Below are 24,513 nucleotides of genomic sequence, written 5' to 3'. Positions count from 1 at the left end.
TTACAAACAAATAATAAACAGTAATAACAGTCAATGTACTTCATAACTGTCCACCAGAGGTTTAATCATGTTGTCCCCACATAAGTAAACAAAGACAATAAACTATGGAGTCTGTGCCATTTCACAAGGTTTTGCAAAATGTCAAAAATTGATCAGTTTCTTTGAGCGTGTATAAGTGCGATTACTTTTCAAATAAAAGTGCCGTAAAAAGGACAATATTTTCCTCTGAGACTTCAGACTGGTGTACTGGAGTAGAAGTTTAAAAATAGTGGGGGAGAAAAAAAGGCTGAAATGACTTTTGTCTTTGACAGTTTTGTGGTGTCGACTCAACCCGTGTTGCTGCTGTCCAGCTTGTGGACATTTAAAAGTGGACCAATAAAGGTTCCAGAATTCAAGGTTTGTGGCTTGTGTTTGTATCGCCTTCCTAAACCCAAACAAACGTACGCATGATTTTGGCCATATCGATATCGCGCCCCTTTCTCTTGAATGGAGGTAACTTAAAATTGACCGATTCCGTAGCCTGCGTGCATTTACTAATATCTGTCACTGTTTCAAGGCGTATATTACATTTTCCCTTGTTAAACAGGCTATTTTCATCTGTTAAGAGTTGAAGATGGATCAAGATTTGGACTATCATGAAAGGTATTAAGCCCTTTAATGAACAGTGGGATGGTAGCCCCGTTTGGAACCCCACCCACCCTCTGAGAAGAGGTTCCATGTTGGGATATCCCTGCATAGGTAGAAATGGGTCGAGCCTGGCTCCAAGAACAGTGTAAACCCTTTTCGGAGTGTCGTTCCCAAAAGTAAAGGTATTTCCTGAGTGCTAATTTAGTGAGCCTGTGGCCAGTCAAGCCTAGCCTGGCTAATAAGCCAGACTCAAATCACACTGTCGTGTGGTATTTGAGTCTGGAGATGCTGTGTATGGATCTTGTTTCCTGGGGGGTGGGTTCAAACATTTTCTCTTTGACGCAATTGGTCAGAGCTACTGTCAGTCAAAGGTCTCAAGCATTGAACGTCACTGTACCAAAGCCCGCCCATATTGCATACCGTGTCCCGATTGGCCACACCAGTTCTCTGGTGTAGGAAATGGGCGTACAATTGAGCCTCTCCAGACCGTAATCCGCCGGCAGGCAATTTTTTCTTTGCCAACGGCTGATTCGGTCTGGCTTATTAGCCAGACTAAGTCAAGCCCTGTGTCCACATGTGCAGTACTGCTTCCGTAATATTGCATTGGGAAAACATGGCACAGGCTGACTAAAGCTATTTAAGCGGTTGTTTCACCCTGCTCCAAACATTTTCAATCATCTGTAGCTCTCAGAAAATACCTTTAACTTTTTGAGGGGCGCTCCTATATACAGGTTTAATGTTTGTTTTTAGTTCAATGTTTGTTTTAAAAACGCCATTGACAATGAAGGGAAAATTTACGTCATCTTGTCCCTAACACAAACATTAAATGCCATTAACAATAAAGACAATTTAATGTTTGTTTTGTCACTGTTTGTTCACCGTTGTTCACCAGGGACCCCTACATCACCATACATCACCTAATCATAGCAACATGAGGGATTTTGGATACTGCGAAAAGGGTTTTCTACACTGCTCTTGAGGGCTCGACCCATTTCGAGTCGACCTATGCAGGGATATCCTGACACAGAACCTCTTCTCGGAGCTAATGGGCTATATTCACACACGCCATTTTGGAAAGAACTTCCCTACTTCCTTTCCTTCACAGGTGTTACTGATGATACTAATGAAGGCTCTGTTCCATTCTGGTCAAAGAGAGTCAGGGTGCTGCTGGCTCACTGGAAACACTCTGCTACACCAGTGGGTCTCAAAGTATCCTTGAGTGGGTTCCAAATGGCCCGTACGGGTGTGTAGCTCTGAGCCCGGAAGTAGGAACTTGTAAAGGCTCATTCATAGTCTGGATTTTCGGTGGTGGGGTGACCACCGCTCCGGTGGTGAGGTGACCACCGGAGCTGAAATACCATTGAGCAGTGGTGAGTAAAAACAGAGAGAAGGGCTGGGGCGGTGGCGGTGGTTTGCTCTTCACCGCGGCTCGTGACGTCATGTTGTAGTTCGGTGGTCACCTAACCACCGAAAATCTAGACTATGTATGAGACTTAAGAGTTATTCTGTGTGGCTGAGGTTCCAAGCAGGGCTAGTGGGATGGGTTCTATTTTTTTCTTCTTTGCCCTGAAAAGTAGTGTGACGACCTGTTGAAAGTCTCTAGCGTCCCTATTATATACTGGGGACAACTTTCTATGAAAATAGCAGATCTACAAGCTTACAATGCTTTCCTTGTCAGCTTTTTGGCAAACAGATTTGATATAGAGTGTAGGGCAGGGGTGCCCAAAAGGTACATCGTGATCTACCAGTAGATCACAAAGGCACAAAGTAGATCACATGACATGCTCCTAAACATATATTTAATTTAAATATAAAAAAACTTTTTGGAATCTGACATTTGTTGTCAGTAGCATTACAAAGTTATATACAAAAACACCCTAACAATTCCATTTTCCCCTCTATTTCCCCGTTCCAAGTGTCTTTGTGTTGTCTTGCTGTATGTAACGCCAGTGACTCTACTCAAAGCCCCCTCATTTTTAAACACATTTCAGCAATGGGATCATATTTTTTCTGGTGGATAGATCTTGTTGAGCTGGTCATTTTGAAAGTGGCTCTCAAGTTAAAAAAGTGTGGGCACCCCTGGTGTAGGGAGTCTACAGTAGGACATAGAGTAGTATAGACCCCTGTGGAGGACACAACCAATCAGCAAAGTATTGTGAGCCTAATTTTGCCACTGTGATTCCTTCGATAGCCGATTCTACAGATTCTACAGAAGCGACGACGAGGCAGAGGATTCGAAGGAGGACGACATTCCAAAAGCGGACCCTGCAGACGGAGGAGACGACCTCTATGTGGGACCCCCCAAAGAGACTGACGTGGTAAACACAGGCAGCAGCGTCATGATGGAGAACACGCAAGACGACCTGCTCACGTGTCAGGACTATGTGGGCCGTGAGAGTGCAGGCGCACCGGACGAGTCTGTCACCGTGCCGGCGCGTTGTTCTAACGGTCAGAAGTCTGCGAGCCCCAGTTCACCTGATCCCCAGCTCGACAAACCGGCGAGTGTAGCCGCTCACTCTTCCAGTCCCAGGCTCACCCTCTGTCTCAGTGACAGCCCTAAAGAGACTGCGGCGGCGGGTAGCACCCCCCCTGGCGATGACGTGGAGATGCTGAGCCCCGACAGCCCCGTCTGCGATAGATCTTCCAAATACAGTGACTCCGCCACCGATTGGGACCAAGCGTGCCCCCCGGAGTTTGCAGAAATCAACCCTATGCACTTTCATAAAGGCAGTTTTTTAGGAAGTATGCCCAAAGACCAGCCGGTGACTATGGAAGAAGCAGACGAGGACGGCGAGATGCCGGAGTGTAGCGGGGCGAATGGCGGCGCTAGGAAGCGGACACAGGTGGCTGTAGAGAGGTACCTGTTACACTGTACACTTAAAATGAGGGCTGAACTAAAATCAATATCACGATTATGTTCAAACTTTTGCCTCGTTTACGATTTAGTAATACAGCGTTTAGTGGTTAATCAGACTAATACGTTAGTTGCAAATCTGCAAAAACAGCAAATCAGCAAACATTTTTGTGTTGATTGGTTGATAAATAAGAACTGAAATTATTCTGGCAAAACATGTTTCTCGATTCTTTGATTAGCTACTAATTTTCAGTTTCAAATTCAATATAACTTCTGTTAATTGCCCAGCCCTAATTCAAGGTTCTGATTAATGCATTTAGAATAGAAATACAGTGTGATAAATAGCGATGTATGTCGGACATCACTAACTCTAACCCTAACCTCACAGGGAAGCCACGGGTGAGTCTTAACCGGCCAAGTATGTCGGACTCCGTTGCGGTCTAAAACTTTACTTTATCAGCAAAAAAAAGGTGTTTGCGGTTGGCACAAAAATAGTGGCGTAAGCAGGATTCGAACCCGGTAGGTGTGGATTTGAAGTCTATTGACTAACGAGGCATGCTACGAGCTGGCCGCCAGAATGGGTTTTCACAACCTTTCAGGCTATCGTAGAATATGGCAACGCCCAAAAGCCTATTTTCTGCCTGAAGCCGTTGGCGGCTGATTTCAGCCTTCTGCCGTTGTCGTCCACAGTGTTCCATACCTACTGGACGACATGGACAGGAAGTGGTTGGGGACGTCCATCGATGAGCTGAACAGAATGCCCCAGTGTGCTCCTCCTCTGTCTCACCTGAAGGTGGCGCCAAATCACACCGTCACCATCAGGGTAAGTCCATCATTTCAAATGATATGGTATCCCAGACAAAATCTCCGATGCCATAAGAGTTCTATATGCAAATACCTCAGCGACCATCCTTACTCCTGACGGAGAAACACCATCATTCCCCATCCTTGCTGGCATAAGGGGACACACTTGCCCCTGTTTCTATTTATTATTGTTGTTCTTAATTATGATTGATTATGTTCTTCGTATGTCAGTTGATACCATCAATGATAAGTGCTAGCAACTAAACCCTAAAAGAAGCTCTTGTCATCCTGCTAAATACCCAACTGACACTGTTTTTGTCTAAATATATGCAAATCCAACAATAACCACCTTATCAAAACACTTAACAACACTCCTTTGAAATTGATGACTAGTACTACACTACAAGTATTTGGGTTCATATATATCTTCTTCCCAAAGGGAATTTCAAACTAGGAAGGGCATGGCCTGGTCAGCCTGCAATGACATGCATAAGATCTGGTCATCCCAGCTTAGTAAGAGGTTCAAAGTACAAATATTTAATATAACGATTCTACTCTATAGCTCCGAGACATGGACACTTACAAAGAAATTAGAGAAACGGCTGGATGGCACTTACACCCGCCTTCTAATGAGAGCGCAAAATCTCTCTTGGAAGAGCCACCCATCGACTTCTATAATATACGGCAACCTTCCCTGTGTTTCTTCACTAGTCCGATCCAGAAGAAAACAGTTTGCCGGCCACTGCTACAGATCTGATCATGAGGTTATATCTTCCCTTCTTCTCTGGAATCATGCCTCAAAGCAGACCAGAGGTAGAAAACTGTCGTTCCCTGATGTCATCGCTAGGGACACATGCATCAATAAGCAGAACCTGGGGATGGCAATGAAGGACCGGGAAGTCTGTCGTGGCATTGTGAAATCCATGATCTCGACCGTGGTCGAAAAATGATGATGAAGTCCATCGAACGTCCTAGTTAGCATTTCTAGTAAAATATGGTCTCATAACACAATGCACGCAAACAGCTCCCGCAGTCTGATTAGCCACGACGCTACGCTGATAGCATTGGACGACCAAACCTTTTCCAAGGCCGACAGCAATTGTTCTCTTATAGCGAGAAGCACACTGCATACCTCAAAAGAAAGCTTAATTTGTCCACTCCAATTTAATTTTTTAATTTTTATTTTACCATCTTCCATTCTGGAGATATTTACCTTTTATGTAACACCTGCTTCTGTAGTAACGTGCTCTTCTTGAACAGAAAGCCTAGTTAGGGACCGTTTTATGTCAGACGTTGACAGGCAGTTATAAAAATACAATCCGTGATAGTTTTCTTGTTTGTTCGAGTATGGAGAAGGAAAGGAGACCGACTTTAAATCCGTGTCCATCATGGAGCCAACATGTCGCTACATGTTCCGACAGACACTACACGAGACACAAACTCCCCTGAAACAAACAGGAGCCCTCCCTCCCCTGAAACAAGCAGGAGGGAGGGAGGGGGAGAGGTGGATACGAGCCGATCGGATGTTATGCAATGTGATTCTGTTGACCTGGAGTACGCTCGCATGGGCGCAGCCATTGTGTGATAGAGACTAGTCTACACAATGTGCCATTGCGCCCCTCCCGTCCTGTTTTCAGGAAGGGAGGGGGAGAGGCTTTTTTTCCTTTTTTTTAATCACGTGACCGGAGGGTTGTGGGATTAATCAGGGCTGCTTGAGCTATTGTCCGGATGTGTACAAAGGCGATTGAAAGTAATCAATAAAAACATGCGCTAAACGGACATCTACGTGTCCCGCACCGGACCGTTGGGATTCGAACCACGGAGAAAACCGTTTCCCGCACGCTATGGGTTAAAACCATCATAAGTAGGATATACTGTACTGTCCATGCTGGTTAGGGGCCATCATTTGGCAAAAAGATTCAAGACTGTGAATGATATCCCATAAGGCTGTGTTGGTGCAGCAACCCTTGTATTTGGTTATTTTAGTTTGGTTAGTTTTTTTTCTTTTTTTTTTTAACTTCCTTAGTCTCAGTTTAGTAAGTAGACAGATGGACGGACAGACAGACATTCCTTTTTTTGGTTGATAACTGGTTTCAAGTAACAATTTTGTCCAAACTGAAAAACATTGAATTTGAAAAACAAACCAAAACAGCGGTTTATTCCCAAACTGGGGATGCACGTTATTGTCATTTTGGCCCATTACATAAACAACTTAAATGTAGTATTTTTTATGTAACATTTTTCCATCTCTTCCAAACAGTCCGCAGCCATCACTGGTTGAATCTGCTGCGTTTGACTTTTGAATTTGTGTGACGCTGTAGTACTACAGCATCAATAGGTTTTCAATGTAATGGGTCCCGGGATCCAGGGGTAGTCTTTTTGATGGGTTCCAGGGACATTTTATGAGTCCTACTTCAACAACGTGACAGTACAGTACTGCATCCCAGGATCCCCGGAGGGTGACATGATTGCGTCCTTTTTCAATTTAGTGAGTCTAAGCATGCAGGATTCAGGCTATTTGCATCACTGAGTATGATCAAGTAGAGTGTTCATTTACGGGGAAAAAACAAGTAAATACTGTACATAGAGATTTCTGCCTGGGACAGCAATGATATATTATTTTGATATGGTTTGATTTCGTTTTTAAGGCTGATGTTGCCAATACCGATATGATGACTGATTATATGGTGCTTCATGGTTGGTAGACGTATTGTTCCGTGCAAGAAGAGCTCATTTGTACATACTCGGGGGGGGAAAAGTCTGGAACTCTTTTGCCCACAGATCTAAACTGAGACTGATGGAAATGTGGCAATGAGGACTCAAATGATGGATACAATCAAATCAACACTTCTCACACGAATTAATAGATTCTGACTGGTTATTGCAGTCATTATGTTGCTTTTGTTTCAGTTAATGTATTGTGTCTGATTTTGATTATGATTTTTCCTTGTATTTGATTGTATTTTTAGATGCGTTATTCACTTCCACCTGTCCAGCCTCGCGTGGACAGGTGTTGAAGATTAGCACTTGTGCGTGTAACACTCAAAAAATGGGATTTTTACTCGAGTCGTGACCTGTAAAAATTGGTCGGTGAAACGGTGAACTACAAAAACCGGCCTAGGGTTTCAGGCGTCATGCCCTTGTACTGTGAGTGGTTAAAGGAAGAAATGGAGTGTAAAGAGTGAGTTAGGCTGTGTGGTGGTTAATGTCTGTATGTGTTGAGATGAAGACGCAGAGAGAGAAGGAGCAGTGAAGTCATCCTCCATAGACCCCGAGGGCGTCACGTCACTAAATCTCTAGTCACACTGTGTCCTTCTCTGCTGTGAGTGTTCGTTCACCATGTCCTCAGTCTGGATATTAGACACACTAAAGACAATTCATTTTTCATTCTTTCAATCATTTTTCCCCCCTTTTTTTTTTCTCACAAACTGATACATGACTCACTCACATATACACCAGATAACACAAACAAACTAACATATATACATACAGTACATGCCTGCATGTATGTACTCATTGTACTGTATGTGGATTTTGCCAACATTCTAGTGCTTTTCATTTGAACAATGAGGCTTGTTCGCCAGGTCTGCCTGCTGAAGAAGAAAAAAGGTTTATATATCACGCATGCTGCATACATGCACGCACGCACACACACACACACACACACACACACACACACACACACACACACACACACACACACACACACACACACACACACACACACTCATAGTCATATAATCATATAGTTTTCAAAATCATAAAACATTTGTTTTTGACAGGAACTTGGTTCCTTAAGTTACCAAACCCCTTGGTAATATTTCTGCATATTCTCCTACCATATACAGTATATTCCACAACTGGGCCCCAAACTAAGACAAATCCATTCATGTCTCCTTGGAGAACACGTGTGAGGCGTTCTATAGAGGGAGCAGTTGCAGGACATTGTGGAGCCAACTAGAGACAGATGGTACAACATCATCAAGCCAACATTGTAATATTGATAACCTTGAACAGTACCATAGAATACTGAGGATTCTCTTCAATCTGTTTAATTCAAGTGTCGTTGGGTGTAAACCCAAGATACATTGTAGGGGATTAAATTCAATCCTGCACCTCGTTATAATTGATATTTGGTTCTTAATTTCCACCCCAAATGTTTGAATTTCCGGATCGAGCCACATTAGATGCATGCACGATGTATGTAGTATGTACCCTAGGGCTTTAAGCAACTAGTTGACTATTCAACTGTCGACTAGTAAATCCACTAGTTGACCTTGCTGGTACTAGTTGATAAGAGCTTTTCTTTTTCAAGATCAGCTATAATGCTTTTAACATAATAGGTGGTTAACAACTAGTCAACTAGGCAACTAGTAAAAATCACTAGAAGTGAAAGCCCTAATGTACCCATGTTTTTCTTCCATCTTAAAGGACCACTTCACCACTTTTCAACTCCTCTTCCTATAATTGGTCCTCACTAATGTTCATTATAAAATACCACCATTTTTGTGTGTCTCATAGGAGGGCTGTGGGCAGTTCAGAAACCCGTCATCGACAGGGAAATCAAGCTAACAAATCTTGTTTAAAAAAAAATCTTAACGATGATGTCACTGGTGGACGGGTGTCTGAACTGCCCACAGCCCTCCTATGAGACACAGACTGAGTAGAAAAAAATGGTTTTGTTTTATCTGAGGACCAATTATATGAAGAGATGTTGAAAAGTGGTGAAGTGGTCCTTTAAACATTTACCGGAGCAATCTTTATCATATTTGCGGCTTTGATATGGTGTAGTTTGTAATTCATGTATAATCTTGAATTGTTCTCGTAATTGTTACATATTACAAGTATTTCTCATATTTTTTTCCATTGATGATCAGTGATTGCAAATTTAAGTCCCGTTCCCACGACTACCTGCTGTTGATGGTACTAACGTTCCCCAGGGAAATCAATTTTTGATATATATATATATATATATAGATAACTCATTTTTTTCTTCTTCAGCTGGCAGACCTGGCGAACAAGCCTCTCATTGTTCAAATGAAAAGCACTAGACTTTTTTTTTTTTTTTTTTACCTTCCTATTAATTAAGGATCATATTGATGCCTTTTTACGCAGGTAACGAGGTTGTCATCGTTTTTTTTGACATATCCATAGTTATTACCTTGCTAATTGGCTCTGGGAGAAATATTTAGATGATGTATGTATGTCACTGCCCAGCGCACTTGTTAGTGTTAAATAATTGTAATAATAAATCGGGACAGCTCTTGCAAAAGGTATTAACACTATAATGGCAAACACATCCATTTCTATCCATTTCTAAATTTGTCATATTGGCATATAGATAGATATGATATTTTGCAGGTCGTTGAGGGGGTTCCAGGTGGTCCCCAGCTAAATGATGGAGAGTTTGTAACCAAATGGACCCTGTATTAGAACTTTAATTCTTGAGAGAGTAAAACCCTTGCAGGTCCATTTGGTTTCATTTTACGCTCTCGAGAGTTAAATTATTGAACATCTGCATTACTTAATTTACAAAAAGTCTGCACAATTATAGAATGTAGAAGAATTGTTATTATTATGTTACGTTTGCTTGTTATCTCTCCTATGGTACCAACTACCAACATCAATACAGCATGGAATTGTGAATGTGAACACGGTTGAGCCGCCACCTCAACTCTGTGTAATTGTTTTTTTGAACAGTCCTATGTGCCCCCTTGCAGACAGACCTCCTCAGAGAGGGGGAGCCGGCCGTGCCCTACCCCACCAAGTTCAAAGACGCCTGGGACGACGTGTCTGTGAAGATGCCATGTTCAGAGAAGAACCTCTTCCCTATGGAGAGTGAGGTATGCTACAGCCTCTACCCTAACCCTAGCCCCCTTTTTGAAACTAGCTCCTCGCCACTCGCCCTACACATTTCCACTCGGTTTGAGCATAGATATATAAATAATAGAGACGGCACCGGAATCCCCCTCCCATCCACTTGCATTGCATTGCGTCTCGGTTATTTATATATCTATGCTCAAACCGAGTGGAAGTGTGTAGGGCGAGTGGCGAAGAGCTAGTTTCAAGAAGGGCCTAGGTGTTTTCAAGGTGGGGTAGGACGGAGGTGGAACGCTCAACCCTTGGTCTGAAAAGAGAATGGCCTGGTTGAGACCGTAGGCAGTAATATTTGTCAGACTGAAGCCCATCGCCTGATTGGCTGACTGCAAATTGAAAGCATCTCTTTGGCTAGTAGAGCTCATGCTTTCGAATTGTAAAATGAAAGGCTTTGACAGCGTGGGAAAGAGTAAGTGACGTGGTTTGAAAAATCCCCTCTAGTGTGTGGCAGAAAAGATCTTCTTTATTGAACTTTTGCCTAAGCTTCACAAGAAGCTCTTCCCCAAGGTATGCTTGGAAACGTAGTTCTCTTCATGTCTCGGGTTCACTTAACTATTGTTTTCTGGGCGATTATTCTATCTAACTTTTTCGATTAATCAAATAAATAATCAAGAAGCACGGTTTGTTTTTTATTAACAAATCAAAGAAAAAAAAGTCTTAATTCATTATTTTATAATCGACAAAACCAATGAGTCAGATTCATACCTTTAAGCCCTATTTTATACCCTGTCGTACAACGGTCATACCGATCTATAAGCTCACAATGCGTTGCGTTGGAGGCTATTTTGGATCGTATATGTTTGAATCACGAATTATTTCATTAGAATAAATAGTTTTTCATCATTGATCGATGAACTTGTTTGCCCCTAATGTGTGACACACTCTTTTTGCCCTATTTTCAGGATGGAAGTGGTGTCCAGAGTCGATGGGAGCTGATCCACACGGCCTTGGAGGGAGAGTTCAAAAGTTCTCTGGATGTTAGGGTGAGACAGTGGACTGTATGGGGGATGTTGTGTGGTGGGGCAGTGGTTCTCATTGGTCCTTGAGGGGGTTCCTGCAGGTGGTGTCCAGCTAAATGATGGCAAGTTGGTAGACAAATGGACCCTTTTATTAGATCTTTAACTCTTGAGAGCGTAAACTCAAACCAAATGGACCCTTACCGGTCCATTGGGTTTCATTTTACGCTCTCAAGAGTTGAATTCTGTTCTCCGCGTGTCCCCTAGGGTAGGTACCCTCACAAAAACATGCAGTAATCCTGGTCTCACTCTTTATACTGCCTCTGTTGGAGGGGAAAGGAACTTCCAAGCGCTACGTCCTACCGGGGAAACTCCCCCTCCCTCATGCATTGAAGGAAGCATAAGCTCAGTTTGGTGCTCTCCCCAGGTTGGCAGAGGGAGAGTAGCGCCCAGGATTACAGTTTAGGCAATTTGCACCAGGTGAAAAAAAGTGTTACAAAATCGTGGGATAAAAATGTAAGGAAAACAAATCTCATCAAATGGTGGTCCTTGGCTCAAATGCCGAATAAATAATGGACCTTGCTATGAAAATGGTTGAAAACCACTGTCGTATATGGGGGTAAGCTTGGCTTAATATACACTGGTGAAGTTGGCTCTCACTGGACCAACATTAGGTCATCAAAGCATGTCTCTGTAATAAACGTCCATCTGCTTTTATTGCTACTGTATCGGAATGTTTGTACCGATAAGTCAGGACAGGACAGATTCAAGGAAACAAAAAAACTATTCCATAAACAACCACAGGATGGCAGTGTTTGCCACAGTGACAGGCTGTAGAGTAGAGTAGACTCAGAGGGAACAATTAATTGATGCTGTAGACTGTTTGCTTTTATAATGGGCTGTCACTAATCTGCAAGATGATGATCAGGGCTGGAACCACCCCCTCTTAGGAATTATTCTACTGATTATTTTTTCAATTAATCAAATAATAATTGCAGGTTTTTAAAAATAAATTTTTCATTAATTCATAAATAATACTATATATATCCAGTATAATATATATAATTGATTTGTTTTATTAACCCCTAAAAATGTCACTGAATATTGATTATGTTACTCTGCACATTACAGGATGCCATACTGAGATACAACACAGCCCACGCAAAGAAATGGGACTTCACTGCGCTCAATTTGCTTTGTACAGAGGTAAGCTGCACACATCTGCTTGATGAAGCATGTTCTTTTGAATACTTAAAGGTATATTCAGTGATTTCACTTGATTCAAATATCACTTTTTTCCCTTTTTTTGTGATAATCCTCCCTACTGTAGAGTGTGCTGCTGACCATTATTTGTTCCTCCCTATGAACCGCAGGGGTAAAAAAAAAACCTAGTTTCGGTTTTGGTGGTGGGAGAGAAAGCCTTCATCCAATCAGGATAGAGGGGGCCTTCCTCCAATCAGGATCGGGCGGGGCGGGCCTTGGTGCGTGTGCTGTTGGCCTGTTGCGTGTACCCCCCACTGTAGAGTGTGTGCATGTGTATATCTTGTTACCGGGGCTCACCAGGTTTTTTTATTCCAAATCACTGAATGTTCATTAAGTCAAGGTCAAGTTCATTAATATGTTCCCAAACTGGGCAATTTAGCAGATGACAAGAAGTCTAAGGCCTCATTCACACGTACCAAACACCAATCAAGCAATGTTTGGTCGTTTTTTTGTTTTTTTGGGCCACCACAATGCTTTTCCAATGGGAGTCACATGGTTTGATCAAACATTTGTGTTTGATCGCTGATTGCTGATTGCGCCCCCCTCATCAAACAAAAATGTTTGGTCAAACCATGTGACTCCCATTGAAAATGAATTGGAGCAGCACTCAAAAAGCAATCAGGCATCACACACGGACCGAACATTTGTTGTGTAGGTGTGAACTAGGCCTGAAACACAGTAAACATGCATAAGACCATAGACATGAATGGTCAAGATCCAGACCCCTGTAACGTATTTTATAAAGCAAGTGCTCCAGTACTAACTCATGTAAATCATCACATTTTGACAGATCAACTTTCACTTGGTTGTTGATGAACCTTTTATATCCTTGGTCTATACTTTGACTTAAGTATTGGGGTTGAGTACTTTGTCCACCACTGTCACCAGGCTGCTGTACACATGTTATTGAAGGTAGTGTAAGAAAAGTGTTCTTTCATTCTAATAGTAATGATTGCTATAGAGTGCTTGTACAGTAACAGAGCTCTCTCTCCAAGCTCTTCAGAAAATAAGTTTTCAGGAGGGTTGCCAATTTAATCCAATCAGGCAAGTGTACCCATTTATCTGTTTCATGGTGTGTTCCAACTTTGTGTCCGTTCGTTATTTCTTTGCGTCATCACTTCCTGTATCCTCATACGAGTTCTCTTTCCTAAGTGGATGGAATTGGTATCCCTACCTGAAAATGTGTTTTCTGTTTTATACTACCATACGCATCTGTGTCACCTTAGCTTTTAACCAGTTTAAGCATTATTTTAGCTATTGTAAAATAGCTATTTTTGAAAAGTGAAAACGTGTACAAATCTTATATATATATTTATATTCTTTCACAGGGAACATTTTCAACTAAAATCTTTAGAACAACATATTTTGAGATGGGGGGGTCTGGCGGCCAAATATGTATCATTCTGGGTAGGGGTGCACGATTATGAAATTATGACCGATATCCAATCTCTCTTGGTTCTGATGTCTGATATTCATGGCCTCCCCATTATTTGGGGAAAAAACACACCCCATCACACATTAGAAGGACACTATCAGTCATCAGAACCAAGTAGGCATGTAACGATATATCGTATATCGATATTATATTCCGACGATATGTAAACGTTTTTCCAAAAAGCAAAACGTTTTTATTTTTTTTAGGGGGGCTAGTGTGTGATATGAAATGTGATCTGTAATCACATTCCATCATATTCACATGCTTTTGGAGAGAAATGAGACAGACTCCATTGGGTGCTTGGGGGGAAGATAAATCATTAAAAAAAAACTCATATCGTGATACGTATCGTATCGTGAGTTGAGTGTATCGTTACATTCTTAGAACCAAGGATGTGTGTGTTCAATGAATCTAACATTGTTGAGATGAGTCATGCTCAGGGATGGGACCATATGAAGATTCAATGTCACGATTATTGTGGCCAAAATAATTGCGATTAACGCTATTATCACGATTATCGAAATATGCTTGAAACTCTTAAAATGCCACTTTTGTCAAACACTTGCCAACTCGGGTCCAGTGTGTTTGAGGAACAATTTCACTATAGGCTAAATTAAAACCTCTGCAATGTGATTAATTATTGCAAGCATTTTCTTTAAAAAAGAAATAAACGATACTAACAGATAATGGTCTCCCAACCCTTATAGTCGTGCTCTACTGTGTTCAGTGTTTTAGCTGTTAGCCCAGCAGTGTGCATCCTCTCCTTCTGCTACTGGTACCAGTCTGGATGCTGACTGAGGGCTTTCCACTTAGGACACATGGACACAGAGCGTGACAGCAACAGCTGTTACAGGGGAGGGAATGTCTCTCTCTCTCTCTCTGCATCTCATTCTCCCCCTCTCCTTCCCTCCCTATCATCATTTCTCTCTCTCTGTCTCCGTATCTATCTCTTTCTCTCTCTCTCGCCCACGCTGTACTCAGACGACTCTTGAAGATCCAGTGTAATGGCATGAAATTCAATCAGGGGGGAGTGGGGGGGGTGGCACGGCACAGCACTCTGATAACCACATAAATGTTTGGGTTGGGCTGACTGAACCGTCATCAGATATGATGAAGGTCGACCCGCCTGAGACCTCATGAAGGCTTTTATGGCGCGCGGCGTCATAGACGAACGGCCCGGCTTGTTTTCATTTTAGCAATAATACTACAAATGTGAGTGTCTCACCCACAGAGCTATTTAATACCCAGAGAACCAAACTGGAAATGCCCGCCCATTCATTTAAATGAAGTTGCTTGCTCAGCGCATATACGTCCCTACGTCCTACGTCCTTCCGGGTTTGGGCTCTCTGGTTTGATGACCACACATTGAGATATTTGGCCACGGACCCCCATCTGAAAATTAAATGCACCCTTATATAAAAATGAATGAAAGAAAGGATTGGGACGTGATGGGATGGGAATAAAGGTCAACGGGAGCGGGCAGGAGCGGGATTCACATCAATTGAGCAGTTGAGACAAATAACAGTCTAGTCCACACTAATTATCCATAATTTATGGATAAGGGGTCAGGGACAGATGGGCCCTTTCGGGGAGGGGTCAGAATAAACTATGGACTTAAGCCCTAACCACACCAAAGGGTCGCCATGCAACTCCTTGGGTCCAAACGGTTGCAAGGAGTTGCATGGTGACCCTTTTGGTGTAGTTTGGGCCATTGAATTCCATGCTTTGAATTACTTGGGAGTTGGGACAACGTGCGTCAACGTGCAACAGGACATATCACACCACTGGGACAATGCTAAAACCGTCTCGACCCTTTGGTGGGGTTAGGGCTTTAGACTATTATTCGTCTCAACTGCTCAATTAGCCTCATTATATTACCACAGATTAACTGTTCCTGCATGATGCCATGTCTTTTGAATTAAAACTGCATGAAACACAGTAATCTAAGGAGAACACAAAATCCATTGCCTTTCCTTATGACTAACTAATTAATAGAAAACTAAACAAAACGGGAGGGAGATGGGAGTGGGAGTAATTTTGAGTGGGAGCTGGTTGGGATTGGGAGTCATTCTACAGGATGGGATGGGATGGGGCAGGTGTGAAAATCCACTCCCGTGTCTAGTCTCTCTCTACGACGTCATGAACTACGTCATGTGCAAGCCCGTGAGTCCCGCCCATTGGTCCAGGCGGCTTTGGCTCATTCATGAACTGGGCAAAGCTGTGGTCAAAGTTGCAGTGCCAGATTTGGCAGATTTGGCCACTGAGATGTGCCTCACAGGGGGTTCCAGGTGGTCCCCAGCTAATGATGGAGAGTTGGTAACCAAGTGGGCCCTTTATTAGATCTTTAACTCTTGAGAGTGTACAATTGAAACCCTTATGTGTCCATTTGGTTTCATTCAGAGTTACATTATTGTTAAACATCTGCACCAGTTAATTTACACCGTACACAAAGTCTAGAGAATGTAGAAGAATGCATTTTTGATCAACGTTTCCCTGTTATATCTGCTATGGTACCACATCAATACAGCATGGGATTTTGGACAAAATCTTGTCCAACGATAACAAAATATTCTTTAGTTTCCGGGTTTGCAGGTTAAATCTCATCAAATGGTGGTCCGTGGCTCAAATGCTAAATAAATAATGGGCTTTGATATGAAAAGGGTTGAAAAGCACTGATCTACAGAATCAACCAGCCACACCCTTTACATGGACACACAATCCATTCCTGAACGAAACCTAATTTGGGTGACTTGCATTTAGTCACGGCATGTGGTCGGTTATATAATCTGTCCGGGGGGTTCAGGGACGGGTTAAAGCCATTTTGAGAACGAAACGATTCTTGTAATGGATACTCTCCGAGTGCGTTATGCTGATGACGATCCCACTCGCAGATGGATAGGCGAGCCAGATCTTTGTCCGCGGTCCTTGTGCTAATTGCATGGGGCAAAGTCGGGAGTTTGTGTCCATGGCCGGTACACCCTCCTCCCTCCCTCCCTTTCTTTGAAATAATTCTTCCAAGTAAGGCAGAGAGCTTGCCAGATCAATAGCTGCCCGAGCCATTTTTACAGCTCAATCCAATTTAATTAAGAGGGCCCATTAAATCTATAAGGATGCTAAGTAAGGCCATCAGGAAAGTGCAGGCTGCTTCCAGGAGGTGTGTTTGCATCAGCGGGCTGCTACTGTTTGTCCACTCATGGCCTTGATGCGAGGATCCACTGTTTCCCCCTCGCTGCCCAGGCATTTAGCAAGGCCAGCCTGTTGGCGCTCATGTGAGGTCAAGGTTTGAACAGCGAACCCACGTGCGCATTACTTCACTTGCTAACAAGGTACACCTTTTGAACACGTTGGGAGAATTTAAAAGGACAAATCTGGAGACATTGTGTCGTCATATGATTTGTGCACACAATGGATATTATATGAATGATGGTTGTCAAAAATAGCCGAAAATGTCAAATTTCAATATATCGACCAGACCGATGTCTTGGCCAGGCTCTAATTCCCTTGTAATGTAGGTCTGACGGTATTTTATTGGGCTTATCCCTAAACTACTTTGCCCTTATTTTTTATGTATTTTTAAAAACATTTTTGAATAGTTAAAATAGCCTACAAGCTCACAACGTGTTAAGGTAGATCAGGTAGTTGAACTATTGGTTTAGCATGGACATAATGGAGCCCACAGTCTCTGTCGGGTGGAACCCTCATACTCTACTACTGTATGTCGAAAACTGTTATAGCCGGGGAGCCACAGGCCCAAAAGCTTTTTTCAATTAATTTGGTCATTAAGGTCAGAATGAGAGGCCTGCTCTGCCGAAAACATCGCGAAAAAAAGTTATGGACATTTTTGTATACCACACCATAGACAACCAATATAAGGCTATGACTATATATGGCAATATTTCCCAAATTTCATCATGCTTTAAGTAGCATGTGACAATTGTGACATGTCAAACTAGGGGGTTTTCATGATTCTAAATCCATTCCAAGCATTTGTTTTGCACGAAAAACACTCCTTGGCCTAGGTCAGCACAAAATGTGATGAGGTCAGCACATTTGTGCACATTTTGCCAAGTGGCTATGGCCGAATTTAGGCCAAGGAGTGTTTTTCGTGCAACACTAATGCTTGGAATGGATTCAGAATCATGAAAACCCCCTAGTTTGACATGTAACAATGGTAAATGGTGCATTTATATAGCGCCTTTCACAGGTCCTGTCCAATTTTGGGCCTGTGGCTCCCCGGCTATTACTTTTCAGGATTCAAATTCAAAAGCATAAAAAAGTACCAAATCAGCACGCCGTGTTTCGGGCTTGTGGATCTGATGCTTTTGTGTGTGACGCTGTAGTATCACGGAGGGTTAAATGTTAAGCTTCCCATATACACTACAAGATATTCGACAAGATTATGGAAAGATTTTTAATAGACTAGAATTAGATTAGAATGTAGTCCTAAAATGTTGTAGTGTATGGAGAATATTGAGATAAGAAACGATGAAAGAAAAGAAACGATACATTCCATCAATACAAAGTTGTTGTAGTCTGTAAGTGGCATTCTCAGCCCAACAGGCCTTATTAAATCCAGAGGAGCGTTTGTGCAGAGCGAGGGTAATTGTCAAGATGTGGCTTAGAGCCGATGGGCCCGGTTCCGTGATGATTGACACTGCAGGTGTAATGGCTGTTGGGGAAGGGGGGGGGGGGGGGGATGGAATCCAAATTAGGGCTTGACGGTAAATTGTCTTAGTGTATCTCCACTCCCAAATGAAAGTGTCACAGTGTCGCCTTCTGATGAATGTCACAACTCTGAGGCTGCTGTAGCCCACGCAACGCAATGCAGCTGGCTCATATTCACGTGTGGAACACTCACTTAAATGTAGACGCACACACAAGCGCATGCACACACGCACACGCACACACACACACCGTCTCTTCTTCCCTCATACAAAGATGATAAACATAGTGTAAGTATGGCCACATACTGTAGTAGAAAATACTTTTTTATTAAATTATGGTATAAAATAAAGGTTCTCTCCTTTGGATGGAAGATCAGTTGCGTATCATTAGGCTATACTATTTTAACAACTTAAGCCCTATTTTATGCTTGAGCTATTCAAAAATAGCCAATGTACAAGACTGGTTATTTTCAACATAGATATGTTATTATATAAGTCAGGTTATACGTGATTATATACAGACCACCCCCCTTGACGTGTGTGTGTGTGTGCGTGCGTGTGTGCGTGCGTGCGCGCGCCCCCTGTGTCACTCTTGTAGCTGGCCGCATTAAGCCACGTGAAGAGGGTCTTATTTCAGCGTTCCCCACCACCATCTATTACCCCCAGAGGAGCGCTTTATGATGCCTGCCAGCTCATTACTTCTGACAGCGTTTAGTCAGGCCTGCTCTGCAGTCACATAAATGCCCCCTGGCCAAATTACCCGCCAAAGACTTCCTTCCTGTTCGAAAATCTAAAGCCGGCCCTGCCTCTCCCTCGCCCTCTCTATACCGCGATTGGCCATTTGCATTTGGTTCCAGAAAGCCCATTTAATCAAGGCGATGCTTGCCCAGGCTAACCTTGATGGAATAAGGCATGGTGATTGATGACGCTGGCATTCGGAAGCCGATACGTTCATAAGTGATTGCGTAGTAAATCTGCGCCTGGGCCTATGATGGAATAACTGGGTGTTTATTTTAGAGGGAATCTCTGGACGGATGCTGAGCTAAGCTTTGTAGGCTGGCGGTATGTATGGAATCTCCGGGCTTGCAGCGGCGAGCGAACAGCGAGCTTCAGAGGATTGATGAGAGTTTTTTGGGGGGTTCTGTAACAACTTTCTGTGTCGTGACTGGACGGGACTGGGCCTGCCCCTGCTTGCTGCTGCTGCTGCTGGTGGACATTGAGTACTCAACCACCAATACTTGAGTCAAAGGGTATATACTCCCTGGTCAAAGAAGAAGTAGCTCACTAAATTTTTTACTTGAGTTACAGTAGGCTAGTGGAGTCCTTGCTTTAATAATAATAATAATAACTAGAACTGCACTCTGTCGAGTGCTTACTTGCTTGTTGCACACAAGTAGGCCATGAATGGCCTACTAGTGCGCAAGCAGAGCGCGCAAGTACTGTCGACCGCTACAAACTGTCAAATCTCAGCTTCTCTGTGAAAGAACGTTTGAAATATTGAATTTTTAGGTTTAGCTATTTGCGTATTTACTACGTACCTAGTTTTTGGAGGTAAAAAAGTAGTATTAAGTATGGTAAGAGACGGCTTTCGATGGTGACGTATATGTCGATCAGTGTCGGGTGGATTAAAGGAAATGCCTCTATGTATATGTATATGTAATTTGTAAATTGATTAGCGGTATACTGTGGTTACTTTGTGCCCCGTTTGATGCGTATGTATCGTGCCAGCATATGACGTCGGGGTATAACTGGTATAACTAGCTCTCAATGATGACGTAATAAAGATGTGGATTAAAGGACCCAATGCCAGGGTGTAATTGGTTTTCGATGGTGACGTAAGGACGATATGTTTTAGTGTCGGGAGGATTAAAGGTAATGCCCCCATGTATACATGTATGTAATCTGACACCACTGCCATATGAAGCACAAGTAGTCATTACTCATACGCATGAGTCTAGTTTTAGTCGACTAACTATCATAAGATTTTTGTCGACTAAATCTACAGGTGATTTAATAGACTAAAATGTATTTTGGCGGGCCTTGATGCCGTCATAATGGCTGATTTTACACTTGCAGATCTACAAGCTCACAACACGTCGCGCTGCTTATTTTTTTCACCAGACCAGTGTTGTTTTCGCCAGCAAATTTCTATTTTGGTTTTCGTCATAAGTCTCTTGAAACGTTTTCATTTAGTTTTGGTCACATTTTAGTCACCTGAAATGTTTTAGTGTTTAGTCTAGTTTTAGGCAAAGGCACACAGCACAAACTAGAAAAAGTGCCCTTCTGGGCACAGGTCTCCACCAGGAGGATAGGAGTGTGTGTGATGTTTGGCAAAAATGTTTAGGAGTAATATAAACCAGATCACTCATAGCATCTCTGAGGATAGAATTCTGGATGAGCAGGACATCAGGCCAACAGGCTCGTCTTGATCACATGACTACAGGGATCATGTGTACCGATTTGCGTGAGATTTGGATGAAATCTGTGCGACTAACATAAACAATGTGTTTTGCAGAAATCGGCCTCATGGTGGCGCTATAACCGGCAGATGTGGAAGGATGCAGGGAAAATGTTTTTCCATGGCCTCTAGGGTGTGCGCATACATAAGTTGTATACAGATCGATGCAGTTATAGGTAAAAACAGGAATTGGCCTGTTATAGCGCCACCGTGAGGCTGATTTGGGGAAAAAATTGTGTCATGTCGTCCTCAGCCTAGTGGAAATGTGCGTGTATAATTTCATGGAAATTGGACACTGTTTGTGATTTGTGGCATTTTGTTCGAAACGGACCAATCATGTGAGCTTTGGAAGCCAATCTTAGCCAATCAGGATGGAAGATGGGAAATTGTGCAGATCCGTGTTGATCACATGACTATGGAGATAGTGTATACCGAATTGTGTGATGTATGGATAAAATGTGTACGAGTTATCTACAGAAATGTGTTTTGCCTAAATCGGCCTCATGGTGGCGCTATAACAGGCCATTGAGGAATATTTGGGGCAGAGGTTCGTCGTTGGCATACAGGGAGTGTGTATGCACAGTTTGGCATGGATCGGGCCAACGGTGCCGGAGATTAACTGATAACGGACGGACGGAAGGACGGACGGACGGACACACGGACGGAGTGCAAAACATACTCTCTCCCCATGCCTTCGGCCTGGTGGAGACAATAACTTAAATATGCAAACATATATATGTCCCATATAATATACCAGACATTAACTTTAAAAATAAAGCAAGCGGAGATAGCCAATCTACAAGCTACATGCATGATGCATTGCATACAACGCATGTAGATCTAGACCTCTAGATCTTTTTTGAAACAGACTGGATTCATACAGAAGAATGGAAACGATCCTAACGATTACGCAAAAAAATGATTGAGTATCTCCAGTAATTGCGATCAGGCTATATTATGTAATAAGTGAGAAAGGCCTAGCAGTGATTGGATAAAACAGCAGCAGAGACGGGGTCACGACAGGGTCACGACACAGAAAGTCCTTACAGAACAAACCCGCCACTCAATCTCTGAGGCGAGCCGGCTACATTATGAATTATATACTTACACTCCGACAGTAAAGACCCCATTTCAAATAGTATAGTGAAAATGGCAGATCGGTACTAACAAAATCCAATGGCAGTCTCTGTCAAATTTGGTCACATATGTTGTTGACTGCTCTTCCCATACAGTCTGCTTATGTCTGTCTCCCAGGCAACATATTTTGGACCAGCCATTCATGTCATCGGTCTCTTTCCATGATACGGTTCTGGGCACAGTCAGGGGTAGTGTGGCCCGTTTTAAACAACATGTCTGCCTTCTCTCTCCACTGCTCTCTCTCTCTCCAGTGTCTGGAACACTGTGAGGCACAGCACCTGTTCGAGGTCGTCCTGCCCGCCATGGTGAAGCTGGCACTCAGCGCTCCTCGTCTCTGCACAATGGTAGGTGTTTTGTGGTGTTTCCAGTGTGTCTGGTCTGGTGCAGTGTTGTTTTCGTCGACTAAAACGAAGACGAAAAAAAATAGCAGACCTACAAGCGTGGCTATTTTTATTAAATATTAAAAAGCATGTTATTTCTGCTTTAAAGTATAGACCCCAGGGGAACCCCAGTCGGTCCGCGGCGTATAGAGTTTAAATGGTTAACTAAGACGGTCCTTTCCCGGTAATAAATACCCACCATTAATTGTGGCCGTATAACGACGACGCATCCTGGCGAGATCTCCCTCTCGCTCGTTGGCATTTAGTGGCTGGACGAATGTTCACGCATGCCTGTTATTAGGCGCTTTTATTGATCGCCCATTATAGGACGGCCTTGGGAGGGTCTTTAGCTCTAATCAGTGTTAGATTGAATGGGGCCCCCATGGGTTCAGACTGAGCCCGCGCTGGGAACGAGCTGGAAGCGCCACAGCCTTAATTACTGCCACCCATTTATGTAATAGAACCCTGATGGCTGGCTGGCCGCATCATCTGCTCCCTAGATCGCTAAGCTAATTATCTTCTTCCACATCGTCCACCCCACAGCGACCACGTTTCAACCCACGTCTGTCTGTCTCACGTCTGTCCTGACTATCTTATCCTCATGCCTATGCTCTTTACCCCCCCCCCCCCCCCCCCCCCCTAATCCACCGTAGTCTGAAGACGACTTCACTTTCTCCCTGTACTATTTTCTTCTTGACCACAAAAGTGAAGAATGTGAGTTAGATACCAACTTACTTAGACAGGTACTTGCAGGCTACTTGCTGGGTGCATTATTGACCTGTTATCCTTTTTATGTGATCGTGTACTGTACCTTGTTTAATGTAAGTCACTCTGGATAATGGCGTCTGCTAAATGCCTACATTGCAAATTGTAATCCGCCCTGCCCTGGTCCTCTCCAACTGTTGGGATTTTTGCCCAATCACTTCGTCACCACCCTCTCCGTTTGTCTGTCTGCCCGCTCTCTCTCTCTCTCTCTCTCATTCTCTCTCTCTCTCTCTCTCTCTCTCTCTCTCTCTCTCTCTCTCTCTCTCTCTCTCGCTCTCTCTTCCCGTGGTCGCAGCCCCTCCCCCTGCTGAAGGCCAGGAGGAACCATTCGCTGACTCTGTCTCAGGAGCAGATTTCCTGTCTGCTGGCCAACGCCTTCTTCTGCACATTCCCCAGACGCAACTCCCGCAAGTCAGAGTACGCCAACTACCCCGAGATCAACTTCTACAGGTAACCATGCCACAAACACAGTGAGATCGACTTCTACAGGTAACCATGCCACAAACACCGTGAGATTGACTTCTACAGGTAACCATGCCACAAACACCGTGAGATTGACTTCTACAGGTAACCATGCCACAAACACTGTGAGATCGACTTCTACAGGTAACCATGCCACAAACACCGTGAGATCGACTTCTACAGGTAACCATGCCACAAACACCCCGAGATCAACTTCTACAAGACATCATCCCCACATCGTATCAAATCAAACATACTAGGGTATGGGATTGGGATAGGATGACGATCGACAGCGGGGCAGTGGTTCTGAAACCTTTTCACGCCAAAGACCACCAAATTGATTGTGTTAGGGACCCCCTGGAACACCCTCAAGAACCCCTGGGGGACCCTGAAGCCCCTTTGAGAGCCACAGCACTAGCAAAATCCACACAGGTGTCTAGCACCACTCGCCGGATTATAGTCTATCTCAGTGATTCCCAAACTTTTTCTTGTCAAGGACCCCCAAATTGACACAAATTTTCCCGCGGACCCCCATTTGAAAAGACATGCCAGGGACCCCCATAAGAGAAGATCTTTACGGCTCTAGCAGTGATTCTCAACCCATTTAATTTCAAGGACCCCCCCCAGTTTGACATGCATTAGTTTACAGACTTCCATTTACATTTAACACAATCAGTGCCGGGATTCCTTCAAAATAGAAGCTCTGGGGTGCTGGGAAGACATGACCGCTCTCGTTTCCATAATATCGCTAAATAATCCATCGCGTTCATATTTTGAACGAGGCAGGTGAGAACTCAGAAATGAAGAGCTTAGTATATCCATCAGATCAAC

At 43.3% G+C, this 24,513-nt stretch overlaps 1 protein-coding gene across 3 annotated transcripts in view; it reads left to right on the top strand.

The window, feature by feature from the left end:
* The window catches only part of parga (poly (ADP-ribose) glycohydrolase a), a 74,451-nt gene that overhangs the window by 684 nt on the left and 49,254 nt on the right, over positions 1–24,513 (top strand). The window contains exons 2-10 of one of the 3 annotated variants that reach the window (XM_079512976.1): positions 312–396; positions 587–642; positions 2,819–3,484; positions 4,172–4,304; positions 10,006–10,128; positions 11,065–11,145; positions 12,250–12,324; positions 22,327–22,419; positions 23,516–23,670. In XM_079512976.1, coding sequence (XP_079369102.1) covers positions 614–642; positions 2,819–3,484; positions 4,172–4,304; positions 10,006–10,128; positions 11,065–11,145; positions 12,250–12,324; positions 22,327–22,419; positions 23,516–23,670 — 1,355 coding nt within the window. In that variant the 5' untranslated portion in view covers positions 312–396; positions 587–613. The remainder of the gene's footprint in view (positions 1–311; positions 397–586; positions 643–2,818; positions 3,485–4,171; positions 4,305–10,005; positions 10,129–11,064; positions 11,146–12,249; positions 12,325–22,326; positions 22,420–23,515; positions 23,671–24,513) is intronic. The other 2 variants (XM_079512977.1, XM_079512978.1) reach the window with 2 other exon arrangements.

Source organism: Electrona antarctica (assembly GCF_951216825.1).
Source record: "Electrona antarctica genome assembly, chromosome: 10".
Classification (NCBI taxonomy): domain Eukaryota; kingdom Metazoa; phylum Chordata; class Actinopteri; order Myctophiformes; family Myctophidae; genus Electrona; species Electrona antarctica.
Note: the sequence above shows the minus strand (reverse complement) of the source record. Positions and strands in the feature narration are given on the sequence as shown.